The sequence below is a fragment of the Haliaeetus leucocephalus genome, unplaced genomic scaffold (genome assembly GCF_000737465.1).
Source record: "Haliaeetus leucocephalus isolate CR32 unplaced genomic scaffold, Haliaeetus_leucocephalus-4.0 Scaffold616, whole genome shotgun sequence".
Classification (NCBI taxonomy): Eukaryota; Metazoa; Chordata; class Aves; order Accipitriformes; family Accipitridae; genus Haliaeetus; species Haliaeetus leucocephalus.
The window spans coordinates 4,051,832-4,068,211 of record NW_010973052.1 but is presented as its reverse complement, the minus strand read 5'-3'; the positions used below and the strand labels follow the sequence as shown (position 1 = coordinate 4,068,211).

At 39.9% G+C, this 16,380-nt stretch overlaps 1 protein-coding gene across 1 annotated transcript in view; it reads left to right on the top strand.

The window, feature by feature from the left end:
* Positions 1-9,972, top strand: part of MTNR1B (melatonin receptor 1B) — a 31,391-nt gene extending 21,419 nt beyond the window's left edge. The window contains exon 2 of the mRNA XM_010578240.1: positions 8,965-9,972. Within this exon, the coding sequence (XP_010576542.1) occupies positions 8,965-9,833 (869 nt within the window). The 3' untranslated portion in view covers positions 9,834-9,972. The remainder of the gene's footprint in view (positions 1-8,964) is intronic.
* Positions 9,973-16,380: the final 6,408 nt, after the last annotated feature.

The following is a 16,380-nucleotide window of genomic DNA, read 5'->3' as shown; positions in this document are numbered from 1 at the left end:
CCTTCTTTGCCACAGTCTTTAATAGTAAAGACCAGTTGTTCTCTGGGTACCCAGTGCCCTGGCCTGGAAGACAGGGAGCAGAATGAAGCCCCCATAATCCAAGGGGAAATGGTGAGCGACCTGCTACACCACTTAGACACAGACAAGTCTATGGGGCCAGATGGGATCCACTCAAGGGCACTGAGGGAGCTGGCAGAAGTGCTCACCAAGCCACTTTCCATCATTTACCAGCAGTCCTGGCTAACCGTGGAAGTCCCGGTTGACTGGAAGTTAGCAAATGTGACGCCCATCTGCAAGAAGGGCTGGAAGGAGGATCCAGGGAACTACAGGGCTGTTAGTCTGACCTTGGTGCCATGGAAGGTTGTGGGGCAGATCATCCTGATACAGGGTAACCAGGTGATCAGGCCCAGTCAGCATGGGTTTATGAAAGGCAGGTCCTGCTTGACCAACCTGATCTCCTTCTATGACAAGGTGACCCACTTAGTGGATGAGGGAAAGGCTGTGGATGTTGTCTACCTGGACTTTAGTAAAGCCTTTGACACTGTTTCCCACAGCATTCTCCTGGAGAAACTGGCTGCTCATGGCTTGGATGGTTGTACTCTTCACTGGGTAAAAAACTGGCTGGATGGCCGCACCCAAAGAGTGGTGGTGAATGGAGTTAAATCCAGTTGGCGGCTGGTCACAAGTGGTGTTCCCCAGGGCTCAGTATTGGGGCCACTTCTGTTTAATATCTTCATCAATGATCTGGACAAGGGGATCGAGTGCACCCTCAATAAGTTTCCAGACAACACCAAGCTGGGCGGGAGTGTTGATCTGCTTGAGGGTAGGAAGGCTCTACAGAGGGATGTGGACAGGCTGGATCAATGGGCCGAGGCCAATTGTATGAGGTTCAACAAGGGTCAGTGCTTGGTCCAGCACTTGGGTCACAACAACCCCATGCAGCGCTACAGGCTTGGGGAAGAGTGGCTGGAAAGCTGCCTGGTGGAAAAGGACCCAGGGGTGTTGGTCGACAGCCGGCTGAATATGAGCCAGCAGTGTGCCCAGGTGGCCAAGAAGGCCAACAGCATCCTGGCCTGTATCAGAAATAGCATGGCCTACAGGACCAGGGCAGTGATTGTCCCCCTGTACTCGGCACTGGTGAGGCCGCACCTCGAATACTGTGTTCAGTTTTGGGCTCCTCATGACAAGAAAGACATTGAGGTGCTGGAGTGTGTCCAGAGAAGGGCAACGAAGCTGGTGAAGGGTCTGGAGCACAAGTCTTATGAGGAGCAGCTGAGGGAGCTGGGGTTGCTCAGCCTGGAGAAAAGGAGGCTGAGGGGAGACCTTACCACTCTCTACAACCACCTGAAAGGAGGTTGTAGCCAGGTGGGAGTCAGTCTCTTCTCCCAAGTAACAAGTGATAGGGCAAGAGGAAACAGCCTCAAGTTGCGCCAGGGGAGATTTAGATTGGATATTAGGAAAAATTTCTTCACCAAAAAGTGTTATCAAGCACTGGAACAGGCTGCCCAGGGAAGTGGTGGAGGTATTTAAAAGACCCTGGAGGTATTTAAAAGACGTGTAGATGTGGTGCTTAGGGACATGGTTTAGTGGTGGACTTGGCAGTGTCAGGTTAATAGTTGGACTCGATGATCTTAAAAGTCTTTTCCAACATAAATGATTCTGTAATTCTGTGATTCTATGACTCGACTCCAGTGATGGTAGAGAATTTTCCTTATAGATATCATAGGATAATTCTACTCACCAAATATTTTAAACAGTTTCATAGAACATACATTTCCTAAAAAGAAATAACCTGAACGTTCCATAGATTACAGACCAGCCTTGATTAATTGTCTATGTTACATTTTTTGCTAGAATCTCTAAAATACCACGGTTCTAGTGAAAATATATTGCCTGTCCCTTTCCATTACAGTATATCCTACTAATATCTGAAATCATGAAACATAATTACAAAGGAGTATATCACCACTTTTTTTTTAAACTGTCATATTCAAAGAAAACAAAAACCTATCTGGCACTTGTTTGGAGCATTATGTTAAACCTTCTGTTAGTAACACACTGTTGAACATTATACTACATTAAGATGTCTCAGTAAATCAAAGATTACCCTAGGTCTTGGCTTGTAGTGTCACAAGGAATTAAAATGTCAGTGTGTGAAAGACTTAATTCTCTGCTCCACCTGCTGCCAGTGTCCCCTTCTGGTGGCTTCATTCCTGCTGACATGAATGGAATTTCATCTGAATTAGGCTAGCAGGTTTTATTTTTTCTGATGGATTGTGGAAAAAAAAAAAAAAAGAGTTGACACAGGTGATTTTAAACAGATTTAAAAGTTACCTATTTAAACAAAAAATCAAGAACTACAAGAGCTTAAGTACTGTAAAAAAATACTAATCAAAGAAGTCAAAACTAGAGACAAAAATTATTAGTGAGGAAGTAAGAAGCATCAGCCTTTCTCCAGGAGCAGCTAATGTCTCCCTGCATGCCATTTGAGTCATATTTGCTGAGCCACTCTGGAAAGAGAAACAAAAACCTACCCAGTCCTTAGTTCCACCTGCCTACCTGGTGCCGGTTCTTCAGTCCCTGTAGAGTTATGTTTTTCTTTCCACATTAAATAATAAACCTTAAGAAGAATCCCCACAACCAAGCCTGAAATGAGCTGCAAGAATTATAGGAACTGAAGCCCAGTGGAAAATATGATAGGTCAGAAAATGTAGGTGTCACTGGTAGCATCAAGAACCAGTGATAAGGTAGCCAGGGCTTCCATTTAAAAGCCACCACCTGGAAGTGTAGCAGAAGTCCTGGCTCTGAAAGCATAACCTTCTACCTTGTTATGCAATTCTTCCATACAATATGCCAAAACTAACTCAAATTCTGGGAAAGATAATCAGCTAAATAACTAGTAAGTATCCATGTGTACCTGGGCATACACATAATGAAGAAGCTCCAGAAATGGGACCAGATACACAGTTCCATGACAGTAATCATTTCCTTTGCCAAAATCCTGAACTCTGAGCTGGAAAACCACTCATACCTTGCTCAGGTTTGCACTCAAGCTGGGACTTAGAATAATCTGCTGCTTAAATGGTTTGGCTGAGCAGCTTGGTCCTTAGTTTCAGTCTCAGGGCTATTGTTATAGAAGCGGGAGTGGAGACATAGACACGTGAAGTCAATTTTATACCAAATTGCTCTTAGTTGAGTATGCTCCTATTTTAGCTCGTCCAGACCTTGAGATTCACTTTAATGAGGATTCAGTAGGGTCTGGAGCCTGGAAATTATATTTAAGCCTGGTTCTCAAAAGGTTATGTTGCACAAGAAAGTTCAAGTCAATACTTCATCAGAGCTGCATAGTTTCTGTTACTAATTAGTAATTATAGACAAGGGGAGATTAAAGAGGGACAGTCTTCTTGACTGAAGGACTGATGGCTTTCTTCAAGCTGTTATAGATGCCTCTTCAGTCTCCATGTTGGTCTAGACTCAAACAACAGATCCAATAAGGCACTTGCTGTAGTGAATCCTGGCTAACATGCCTTGGGGTTAACATACTGCTATTTTTCTTTGTCTGAAGGTAAGGTCTGCTCTTTTAAAAGTTGTAGGAACTATGAAGGGGGTTTAGGCTTTGATTTTTGCTCTTTTACATCCAAATACAATTCCAGTGCTTCATTTTTTCATTGTTGTTGCTCTTATTGTATGGACCAAATGCTTTCAGTATTTCACATTTCACATTCTTGTTAATAAGAGGTATTTATTTTCTTGTATCTGATTAATATCTCCTTTAAGTCTATGGAAAGTCTCCCATTAACTTCAGCAGTCACTAAAGAGGCCTAAAAGGTGGGTAATTTACACCAATATAATGTAATATAATTAAAGGCAATAACATTAAGATTAAAACTATAAAAATAACATTCTGTTTCCACAGATTGCTGGTAGTCAGAAATGAAAATTATAAGCCACCAGCATCTTCCATACCAAACTTAGTATCAGGATCAAGGTTACCTTTATTAGAGAAAGGTGATGTCACAGCTGAGGAAGGATTTTGTATGCAAGCAGCATATCACTTGCAGAAATTTGGAATTAGGATCGAGACTGTAAAACTTTTTTTTTTTTCCTGTAATGACTTACAGGAAAGAAGTAAAATATTAGAGTCACCTTGTGTATTTTGTGAACATTTTAAAAACTAGAGCAAAATAGCCTTTTGTATGCGTAGAGTTTATATAAGACTAAGTTACAGAATGGTTGACACCATGCATCCCTGAACTGATATCTTGTGTCTTTGAATAGACGGCTGTCTAGAAACTGAGCCCAGATTCTGTCTTCATACATCAACCACATCAAGAAAGCTATCAGAGCCAGAATTCTCTTTTTTTAGTTCATTTTGAGTACAGGGGCTACAGGATTCTGGCAGAGGAATAAAAAAGGGGGCTGAAGAATGAACACTAGAGAAATACCTAGTGTGTATGGACAGACAGTCTGTCAACCTAATTTCTTCTTGAGGATGTCTATTACTGTGAACTCTGCAGAGGAATGATTGGCTTCATTTTATGGAAAGGTAGGACTCTTACTTCATTAAAGTCAAGATCTTGCTCCTTTTCCTTTAGTATAGATAAACACCTACAGGTAGCTGTCAGAGTGATATCATAGAAAAAATCTAGTTCTTACCATTCTCAGCCAGTATAAAAGGCTATTTAATTATAAACAGTACTGATTATTAGAGGAGGTTTTAAGCCTTAAGAACAAACAAAGGCCTTTCCCACTTACATTCCAACTGAAGACATAATTAAGTAAGAAATCTGCGAAAATAACTCTGAGTTTTCCCTTAAGGTAAGGATATGGAAATGGAAGAATAAAATAACTATCCTGAGTCATTGATCTTTGATATTTAAAAAAAAAATCTGTCAATACATTATAGTCATACTCATTCACTTTCTGCCTTACCTGCCCCTGCTCCTTACATTTGTTGCTACACAGCGACCCAAGTTTGATAGTAAGAGAAGAGGGGACAGAGAAAACAGCAGCAGTCTACACAATAGGCTGTATAGAAACAATTTTCCCGTCTTGAAGCTAGGCCTTTGTATGCTAAAGAAAACAAGAGTAATAGATGGAGAAGAAGAGTACACAAGGATGAATATGACTGTAGCTAGGGGGAAATACAGCTATGAGGGTGATATCTGTATGCAATGTATAACAACTTGTTAAACAGATATGTAACAACCAAAACACCATCCGATAAAAAATAAAATGCCATGATATATAATTAAACATTTTAGCCAGTTTGAAACCAAAGAAAGAAGCAAAACCTTTAAAAAATGGTTGGTGATTGCAATTGCTTCTGCTTTTGGTAGAGACAATTAGTAGAAGTCAATTGTCTTTTCAGAAAGCAGATGCCTACCCCTTAAAAGCCCTGACCTTATCAAAAAGTTTGTTCTGTGATTAAATACTTACAATACCAAGTCATATCAAGATTACACGAGGCTGTGAAAGTTCCCTTTTTCCTGTTAATTAGGGTAACAAAACCAATATGCAAGAATGCTTCCTGAAATATCGATCTAGTTCTGTTGCACACAAAGTCAATGTCAGAACTAATTTTCTTTTTTATGCACCCAACTAGCAATGTTTAAAACAGCACATATATGTATCTTTTTGAGTCCCTGGCTAGATATTTGCCTTTAGTAGCTGCTGCTTGCAATTAAGGGGTCTTTCCATACCAGTGAGCAAATATGTTTCTTATAAATGAATATAATCTTCTGTCTGACGAACTGAAATCTAGGAACAAAGTCCAGCAGCTAAATTATGGAAATAATGATAATAATTCCAACAAGATGAGCATTCTGTGGTTTCTATTTTGTTACAGACAGCAAAAAGGTACCTCTTTCATTATCTTACAAATGTAATTATAGCCACTCCAGATGCTGTGTCTTAGGTGTATCAAGGAACATTTACTTTCTTCAAGCACTTAAATGACATCTAAGACCTTTGATTTCTCAAAATGTTGATTATGTATTTTTTATGAATTAGAAAAGTTTTTCTCTGCTTTTGTAGATTATTCATTGCAGTAATATATTAAACTTGATTCTGCAGTCAGCCACATCATAGAAAGAAAAAATATTGGACCTTAATTTGTAGTGCACAGCGTGAACACTCGAACCTGTAAACAGCCATAAAAGTGACAAATCGCTTGAGGCCTTTATAGATATTGCGCCATTTTTCTTCTGCATTGTAAAGTGGTATATTATGGTTTTGGCAAGTTCATTGCTGGCTGTCCTTATTCATTGCAGCTATGATTTTCAAGAAGTCCTAAATTACACACAAAATTTTGAAATTCTATTGCCAAATTTCCAAATATGATTGAAAGAACTGAATGCCTGCTTGATTTTAGGTGAACAATTACATTTTAGGTATAAGCTGACGATGGGAGGCCTTAGAGATTAGATTAGATTAATTTTAGCACACATCCCAGACTGAACTCCAAAAATCTTTTTCCAAAAGGCATTCTAAAACAGAAAAAAATATTTGTTTTTTTGTTTCTTTCTTTCTTTCTTTCTTTCTCCTGACTTCTCCATCTTCTAATGTCAGATACAGTGATGAAAAAACATAAGAGAAATTTTTGTTGCCATGATGTAAATACATTCTGATAAAGATGCCCCTGCTCCTTTGTTAGTCTTGTCTTTTATCCTATTTATCATATGGCTAGAAGAGGCCTTCAAAGTCATGTCACCCTTCCTATGCTCAGAACAGGGATCAGCTGTACCTAGGCCAGTACTGGCAAATGCTTATTTAACTTTTTCTTACAACCTCCAAGGGCAGACCCAAAGCAAGATGTTCCAGCACTTCCTTCTTCTTGCCATTAAAATGTTTTTCTCAATGTCTAATTTGAAACTTCCTGTTGTGACTGGAGTTTGTTTGTGTTCACCACAGTCATGGGAATGGATTATATCCTTCCTGCTTTGTTTATTCGAAGTTATCATGTCCACCTCAATCATGTCCCTAGTTTGTTCAATCTTTCCTCACAGATTGTAGAACTAGTAGATACTTGCTTTGCTCTAGATTAGCTCTAATTAGAGTTTACTTCTTTCTTGAAGTGCGAAGCCCCAAGCTGGAGACATTTTTCTAATGCCTTAGCAATCCTGAGTAAGTAAGTCAGAAAAATTACTTTATGTGGTTTTGCATCTGAAATGTATGTTTACATTTTTCACAACAGCATGACATTACTGGATTGTATTCAGTGTAGTACACATAAAGCCAGCAGGAAATGTCTCCTTGTGCAGGTCCAGCACCATACTCAAATAGAGCCCCCCTCAACCCTAAAGCAGGGAGTGGCTGTGGCTCGGGAGGGCACAAAAACCAGCACAGTACTATTGGTTTTACATGCTGCTTCTAAGACAAATAGCATGGAGTTGCCTCACATTCAGTACCACGTCAGTGAACTGTAGTATGAAAACACTTGTGTGGCCTTTAAAGAGCGTGTGAGACAGGCTGCTAAACGTCTAACAAGGAACCGTCTAAAATAAGTTGTACGCCACTCTTGAGATGAGCCGTGTTTCTGTAGCTACAGATGGATAATCCTGCTTTCTGTTAAGTTCACTAGCTGTTGTGCAAATTCTGATAAGCATGGTCTTCCCTGAAAGTGTATGGGAGAAAGACAGGTCCCCATTCCTTAATTCAGGTTAAGCAAGCTACAGATCCAGAGCAGGTGGAGCAAACAGTATACAGGTGAACTTCTGCCATTTTTTGAGGAGTTTAATCCTACACGGTTGTTGGTTTTATGGCTCCCAGCTAATGATGTCCTTATCCATACCATTATTTCTGTACTTAAAATTAAATGGAGAACTGCTTTCCTAGATGAGGACTAGAAAGCTCAGAATTTGTAGAATTGAGCATCTAACTGCTCTTTTCAAAAAATTATTATATTCCACACACAATTTTAAAAGCTACTTGGGACTTTTGCACTTCCGTTCATGCTGTGAAGGACTTTAAGCAAAAAGTGAGTATGTGAACCAGAAATGTGCTTTATGCTACCTAAATGCCAAGAATCTAAAGTTCGTACATCTGTTTTCTGTCTCCTGGGAAGTTCCTAGAGAATGATTTTGCATTTCATTTTTCAGGGTTATAGTTTACTATCATCTCACTATTTTATTAAAGTATCCTTAGATACAATGTCCAGAAATTTCAAACTGATGAAAAGGACACTGTTTAAAGAGAGACAATAAGTCTCAACCATATCACTAAAATTTCTTTAAACATCATCAGCAGAAAAGGATCTAAAGGCTTCTTCCATGAATTTGAATCCTTTCTCTTGCATTCATGCATTTTTCCTTTGTATAATTAAATAGGCCTTTCTGCAGAGAGTGGTGAAGGCAACTCACTTTTTCTTAGTCAGTCCAGTGGGAAGATAACTGCAGTATGGGTAGGCCATTGCATTCATGCAGAAAATATCTATTCTACAGACTATTGTGTAGCAATTTAAAGTATACATAAACCAACACACCTTTCTAATCCCTATAGACCTAGTCTTTGTATATCCTTCCCCTTGATAGCTGTCAAGCTTGTTAGTATTCCAGTGATAGGTTAGAATGGCATAATGGCTTGCCTACCTGGCACAATTCACACTTTTTTTCTTTTTCACCTTATTCGATCCAGCTATGGAGTTGGCTACACTGAAACAATTCAACACGTTCTTATGTAATGGCTCACTGATGGTTATGTTTATTAAAGATTAAAATAAAAAGGAGGGTATAATCACTAACCGACATATCTGAAATATCATGTTGCTGCAGAAATTTTCATGGTGTTCTAAGCTGAATTGTAAAATTGCTCCCATACAAACCTATTGGTCTATATACCTTCTGCTTGCTGACATCAACAATAATTTAACATTGCAGATATCCAAAATAATATATCATATTTTCTTCTTGTTTGCGACTATGCTTGCTTTCAGACTTATGTTTATGTATTTTTCTTTCTCCCCAGGTAATGCATTTGTGGTGAGCCTAGCTTTGGCTGATCTGGTGGTGGCCGTGTATCCATACCCACTGGTGCTCTTAGCTATTTTCCACAATGGATGGACGTTGGGTGAAATGCACTGTAAAGCAAGTGGCTTTGTGATGGGACTAAGTGTAATAGGCTCTATTTTCAACATCACTGCAATTGCAATAAACCGGTATTGCTATATATGTCATAGTTTTGCCTATGACAAAGTGTACAGCTGTTGGAACACAATGCTGTATGTCTCCTTAGTCTGGGTATTAACAGTAATTGCAACTGTGCCAAATTTCTTTGTTGGCTCTTTAAAATATGATCCACGCGTCTATTCATGCACATTTGTTCAGACTGCAAGCTCCTACTATACGATAGCTGTTGTGGTAATTCACTTCATCGTCCCTATCACCATTGTGAGCTTCTGCTACCTTCGAATTTGGGTTTTAGTGCTTCAAGTTAGAAGACGAGTCAAGTCAGAAACAAAGCCAAGACTGAAGCCAAGTGACTTCAGAAACTTTCTTACCATGTTTGTGGTTTTTGTCATTTTTGCCTTTTGCTGGGCACCTCTAAACTTCATTGGACTGGCTGTAGCCATCGATCCTATGGAAATGGCACCAAAAGTTCCTGAATGGTTATTCATTACAAGCTACTTCATGGCCTATTTCAACAGCTGCCTTAATGCAATAATATATGGACTTCTTAACCAGAATTTTAGGAATGAATACAAACGAATTTTAATGTCACTGTGGATGCCAAGGCTTTTCTTCCAGGACACATCCAAAGGAGGAACTGATGGTCAGAAGAGCAAACCTTCTCCTGCTTTAAACAACAATGACCAAATGAAAGCTGATACCTTGTAAATGTGTAATAGTCAAAGCAAGTTTGTCATGGTGAAACCCAAGAATGCAGTTGTAATGTTCTGGTCATTCTTGCTTACTTTTGGGGACTTGCCATTTGGATGGCACTTTGTGACTGGAATACAGGCTTTTTCATAAAGCATATTGCTCTCAATTAATGATTTATACAAGATATCAATTGAAAATGCATTTCAGAATTAAAGCAGCAGGTGAGTGCAAGCTGGTTTAGTTCTGAGAGCTGAATTCTGCTCCCAGACATATGAAAGGCATTTTTTTTACCCCAGTGGGAATTTTGCATTCTTTATACAAGATCAGGATTCAGTTCTTAGAAGATGTAGTGAAGGTACTTGTCTATGGGGCACAGCAGCTCATCAAGGCTGAGGAGTGATATTTTCCTCCTTCCTGTATCTGAACAAAGAGGGTGAAGCAGATACTCTGTTTTCCACACATAAGCCAAACATCACATTTCTGTGCAGGTACTGGTGGCAGTAGTATCTTTGAATCAAACTTGTAAATTGGAGAGAAGAATATTTGTGTAAAATCAAATATTAACATTAGAGCTTTTCCTCACAGGTTTTTCATACTTACATACACTGAGATTGGGAATACAGTGTATTTACTCTGTTCATCTTTTGTGGTCGGTTTTATGGCAGATAATATAATACAAATCATTAATTTATTACACATTTACTTTACACAATATTCTTCCTTTAGAGAGGATTGAATTTTCATCGTGCTCCATTTATTTACCTAAATATATACATCCAATGTCATTTGATGCACTTTAGCACACTTCACACATTTGCAACAGGCTGGAAATTATGGCATATCACCTGTGATCATCTGGAGTGGCAGGATATCCTAGATCTTCTCAAATGATGCTAGATGGAAAGAAGCAGACCTTTTGACTATAATGGCAGTTGAGATTCTTGCCTCACATGTCTACATCTAATCTTGAACAAAATCCGCTGTTGGTATCTAATCTAAGATAACCTTTGAGGTTCCCTGTAGTGGAGATATGTTTCGTTTCATCTGTGATCATAAACACGCATCCAAGGATGAGATGAATTGCTTTGTGGAGGTACTGGTCTCCTTTCATTGACTTCAGAAGAAGTTTTGATTACTAGTTCAAACACTTTGCTTTGGACTTCTAGATGGGGATTTATCTTGCCTAATTTGGGATGTCACCAGCGTAGATATTTGCACATGATTTATTTTCTAAATTCCCACTGTAGACCATGGAGTTCTAGGAAATGCTTTATTTTTTCTTGAAACTGGCATCTTTATGGGTCAGGGGAACTGCTTGACAGAACTCACTAACTGTATCTTCATTGACTGTAATGGAGATCAGGCAGCTCATGTGGACACATTTCAGGCAAAGATAGGTAATCTTAATCCTATAACTAGTGTACTTACAGTTCATATTTTCACAGTTCATAAAATAAAAGGATGATATTCCATCTTCTTTTCAAACTCAGCTCAAATTCAAACTGGATTTCTCCTTTTTCAGGTACCATATTGTAACAGTGACTGTAGAGATCAGATTACAATCTGGGTTATACCCCACAGTATCATAGTAATGTACACAATGTGGTTTGTATTATCTCTAAATCAGATTAGGGATCTGTGTGCAAACACAGTCAATTAAGTTATTTTATTATTAGACCTGAAATGCACATTACTGTTAGTAGCGCTGTTCAGGGGAAAGGAGATAGGCCTCTGGTAAATCCGTGTCAGGTGTTGAAATAGGAAAAGGAGGAATTCAGGTTGCTATTACATTCTAGTTTGGGTTTCTGACCTTGCTATTATGAAAAATATTTCTGTAGTAATGTTAATTTTTACAGCCAATATACTGCTCCTGAAGCCATAAAGACGTATTAGACATTACCCTTATGTTGCTATACTTATAGAAAACCATCAAAGAACCACAGTATTTTAAATGTTTTATTTGCTTGCCAAAAGTCAATGTGAAGTACAGCAAAGTAACAAATGTGATGATTCTTCTAGCTTCTTTCATGTTCTTCAGATAGTTTCTGATAGTCTCTGAAATTCAGTACCCTAGGACTCAGAGTGGTAGCCTGATGAAAGCTGAAAACTTTGTGAATAGGGGTAAGAAAGAGATGGGACAAATTTAACCTGGTGGTAGATAATAAAAATATTGTAGCTAAAAATAGCAATCATTAATATGTAGGTTCTACTTGGAACATAATTTTGTAAGTCTAACACAGTTTCGATACGTATTGTCTTTCTTCATGACTTCCACACCAAGGTACAGAACACAGAACTAATATACATGTATATTTACATGTGAAACTTCCCTCAAAGTAAATAAGGAGATTCAAGATTCTGGAAAACTTGCAGGAAAGGACATCACATTTGCTTCATTGAAAATCCTGCCTTTTCTGACATCTATGAGTACTCATAATCGTGACTTGAAAGTCAAAATTTATTGTCTGACTTGTAGATGAACTAGTATTAGAAGTAAATCCATTGACCTTGGTTTATCGCTTGCTGACATGACACAGAATAGAGTCCAGAATTTGGATCAAATTCCCATTATTGTTTTAGCTCCATAAAACAAATATAAACATTGGAACCACTTGCTTGGCCATAAAAGTGAGCAGCTATCATTCTGCGTACTCATGGGAAGAAGATTTGAAATTTTTAGGAAGTAATTTTACAAATTATCTCTGCACTTTAAAAAGTAAAGATCACTTTTAAGAATCCTTGTGCTGGTATCTCAACTATCCTAAATGAAGCTCACACAAGTAATAAAATAGAAACATAGAATCATGGAATAATTTGGATTGGAAGGGACCTTAAAGATCATCCAGTTCCACCCCTCCCCGCCATGGGCAGGGACACCTTCCACTAGACCAGGTTGCTCCAAGCCCCATCCAACCTGGCCTTGAACACTGCCAGGGACGGGGCATCACAACCTCTTTGGGCAACCTGTTCCAGTGCCTCACCACCCTCACAGGGAAGAATTTCTTCTTTACATCTAATCTAAATCTACCCTTTTTCAGTTTAAAGCCATTACCCCTTGTCCTATCACTACATGCCCTTGTAAAAAGTCCCTCTATGGCTTTCTTGTAGGCCCCCTTCAGGTACTGGCAGGCTGCTGTAAGATCTCCCTGGATCCTTCTCTTCTCCAGGCTGAACAACCCCAACTCTCTCAGCCTGTCTTCGCAGGAGAGGTGCTCCAGCTCTCTGACCATCTTTGTAGCCCTCCTCTGGACTTGCTCTAACAGGTCCATGTCCTTCTTACACTGGGGGCCCCAGAGATGAACACAGTAATACATTGTTCAAAGCAAGAAGTGTTCCAAAATTTGATCCTTCCTCACAAATGATGGAAAAATTTTGCAACGGTGCTAAATTATTAGACGTGGATTCTACCACCACACTTCCTGCATGGGATCCTGCTCTGCATGGTGTCTGCAAATCCAATGTAGCTATTTAATGTGGCAGGTACTGCTACTTATTGAGTCCTGATGTACAGACAATAACTCATGACTGTTAAAGTAAGTTTTTATACCATATATTATTACAAAGCATTGCCTTTGAGTTGACCTGGAAATCAATCAAATTCATAAATTTAAATTTACCTGGAAATCAATCAAATACATAAAATTTTTATTAATTTAGATGACTAAATGCAGCTTTTGCATTATTAAACCTCTTCATGTAGCAATATTTTATTTCACCATATAGTAATGTATCCATCTACCTACATCAAAAGCCTTAAAATAATTTTCTCCCTTCTCTTATTATAATTCAAACTCCATTTTTCCTCAATTTACATTTGAAGAAAAAATTATAAATGCAGTTTAAAATGTAACTAACCATCAAGATAGGGGATATGATTATAACATGGTTTGAAAGTATAGTCAGGAAGAACATATCAGCTCTGTACAGATTTATGCATCCTTGAGGAAATTATTATTTCCATTATATAAAAGTATATTTAACAGCATATCAGATATAGACACTTCAAAAAAAAGGAGGAAGGAAGTCAGGTAGACTCTGTGTTCTACACAAGGTAACTAGTGAAGGCAAAACTAGGGCCTCAGGGACAAAGTCTGTTTCCAGAAAATTTGGAGTGTTTTCAAGCATTTAATGCTATATTGATTAAAGTGTTGTATTTTCTATTTATTAAAAGAAATAAATGTGTTCTAGAATTGGTCTTACAATAGAACTCTGATTAGAAAAACTTACTATCACACAGATGGGTGAAGACCACTTGTAAATTCTATTTCAGTAAAGAGGGAAGTGGAGGTGAGACTGAAGCGATGCATTAACCTTATCCTATCTCTCTGTCCAAGTGACAATTTCACTCTCAAGGAAGAATTAAAACTAAAGATTCAGTCCTATTACTGTTGACTTCAGTGAGATCAGGTTTTCAAACCAAATTATTGACTGAATAGAATAATTCTGCCTGGCTCATTCTAAGGGCCGGAAATGCACTTCTGTCTCTGCACTTCTTCCTTTGAGAACACATTTAGATAAAAATAATTGCTTTTATTTCTGAATTGTATTTTTAAAGAACTGCACAAGTCTGGGAATTTGCCAATGAATAAATATCTATGGAAGATATTCACGTCACATATCTGCCGTTCGTTGGAGCACGGGTAGTTTTTTCATCAGTCCTCCTGGTCAAAGGGAAGGGGTTTGAAAGGGCCAGTCAAATCAACAAATGGTTATGGGACTAATGCCACAGCCAGGGGTTTGACTACTCAGACCACGGAACTCCCTTTGAGAAACCTGGTCTACTGGGGGCTGACAGGGTCCATCTGTCAGAGAAGAGGAAGAGCGTCTTCAGTCATAGACTTGCCAAGTTGGTGAAGAGGGCTTTAAACAAACACTGCTGGGGGAGGGGAACCTCAATCCATCCCCCTCCTGCCAGTTTGATGCCAGTGCCAGCAACAGATGCCTGGAGAGGAATCACAGGTCAGCAGAAGAGCACCTGAAGAGCCGCACAGAGGAATTCCAGCCACTCCAGCCAGAAAGTCAGCTTCATCAAGGGCAGCCTTGGCTGCAGTGACCGTGAAATGGTGGAGTTCAAGACCCTTAGGGCAGCAAGGAGAGCACACAGCAAGCTCACTACCCTGGACTTCAGGAGAGCAGACTTTGGCCTCTTCAGGGATCTGCTTAGTAGAGTACCATGGGATACAGCCCTGGAGGGAGGAGGGGCCCAAGAAAGTTGGTGAATATTCAAGGATCACTTCCTACAAGCTCAGGAGCAACACATGCCAGCAAAGTGAAAGTCAGGCAAAAACGCCAGGAAGCCTGCATGGATGAACAAGGAGTTCCTGGACAAACTCAAACGCAGAAAGCAAGCCTACAGAGGGTGGAAGCAAGGACAGGTAGCCTAGGAGGAATACAGAAAAATTGTCCAAGCAGCCAGGGATGAGGTTAGGAAAGCTAAAGCCCTGACAGAACTAAATCTGGCCAGGGACGTCAAGAGCAACAACAAAAGCTTCTATAGGTGCATCAGTGATAAAAGGAAGACTAGCGAAATTGTGGACCCTTTCTGGAAGGAAATGGGAGACCTGGTTACCAAAGACACGGAGAAGGCTTGAGGTACTCAATGTCTTTTTTGCCTCAGTCTTCACAGGCAAGTGCTCCAACCACACTGCCCAAGTCGCAGAAGGCAAAGGCAGGGACTGGGAGAATGAAGAACCACCCACTGTAGGAGAAGATCAGGTTCAAGACCATCTAAGGAACCTGAAGGTGCACAAGTCCATGGGACCCAATGAGATGAATCCGCGGGTCCTGAGGGAACTGGCAGATGAAGTGGCTAAGCCACTATCCATTGTATTTGAGAAGTTGTGGCAGTCTAGAGAAGTTCCCACTGACTGGAAAAGGGGAAATATAATGCCCATTTTTAAAAAGGGAAAAAAGGAAAACCCGGGGAACTACAAGCCAGTCAGTCTCACCTCTGTGCCCACCAAGATCATGGAGTGGATCCTGCAGGAATCTATGCTAAGGCACAGGGAAAATAAGGAGGTGATTGGTGACAGCCAACATGGCTTCACCAAGGGAAAATCATGCCTGACAAATCTGGTGGCCTTCTACAACAGGGTTAGAGCGTTGGTGGATAAGGGAAGAGCAACTGACATCATCTACCTGGACGTGTGCAAAGCATTTGACATTGTCCTGCATGACATCCTTGTCTCTAAATTGGAGAGACATGGATTTGACAGATGAACCACTCAGTGGATAAGGAATTGGCTGGATGGTCACACTCAAAGAGTTGCGGTCAACAGCTCGATGTGCAAGTGACAAGTGGCATTCCTCAGCAGTCGATATTGGGACCAGCACTGTTTAACATCTTTGTCAGCGACATGGATAGTGGGATTGAGTGCACCCTCAGCAAGTTTGCCGATGACACCAAGCTGTGTGGTGTGGTCAACACACTGCAGGGAAGGGATGCCATCCAGAGGGACCCTGACGGGCTTGAGAGGTGGGCCCATGCGAATGTCATGAAGTTCAACAAGGCCAAGTGCAAGGTCCTGAACATGGGCCGGGGCATTTAGTGCAAATGTAACCA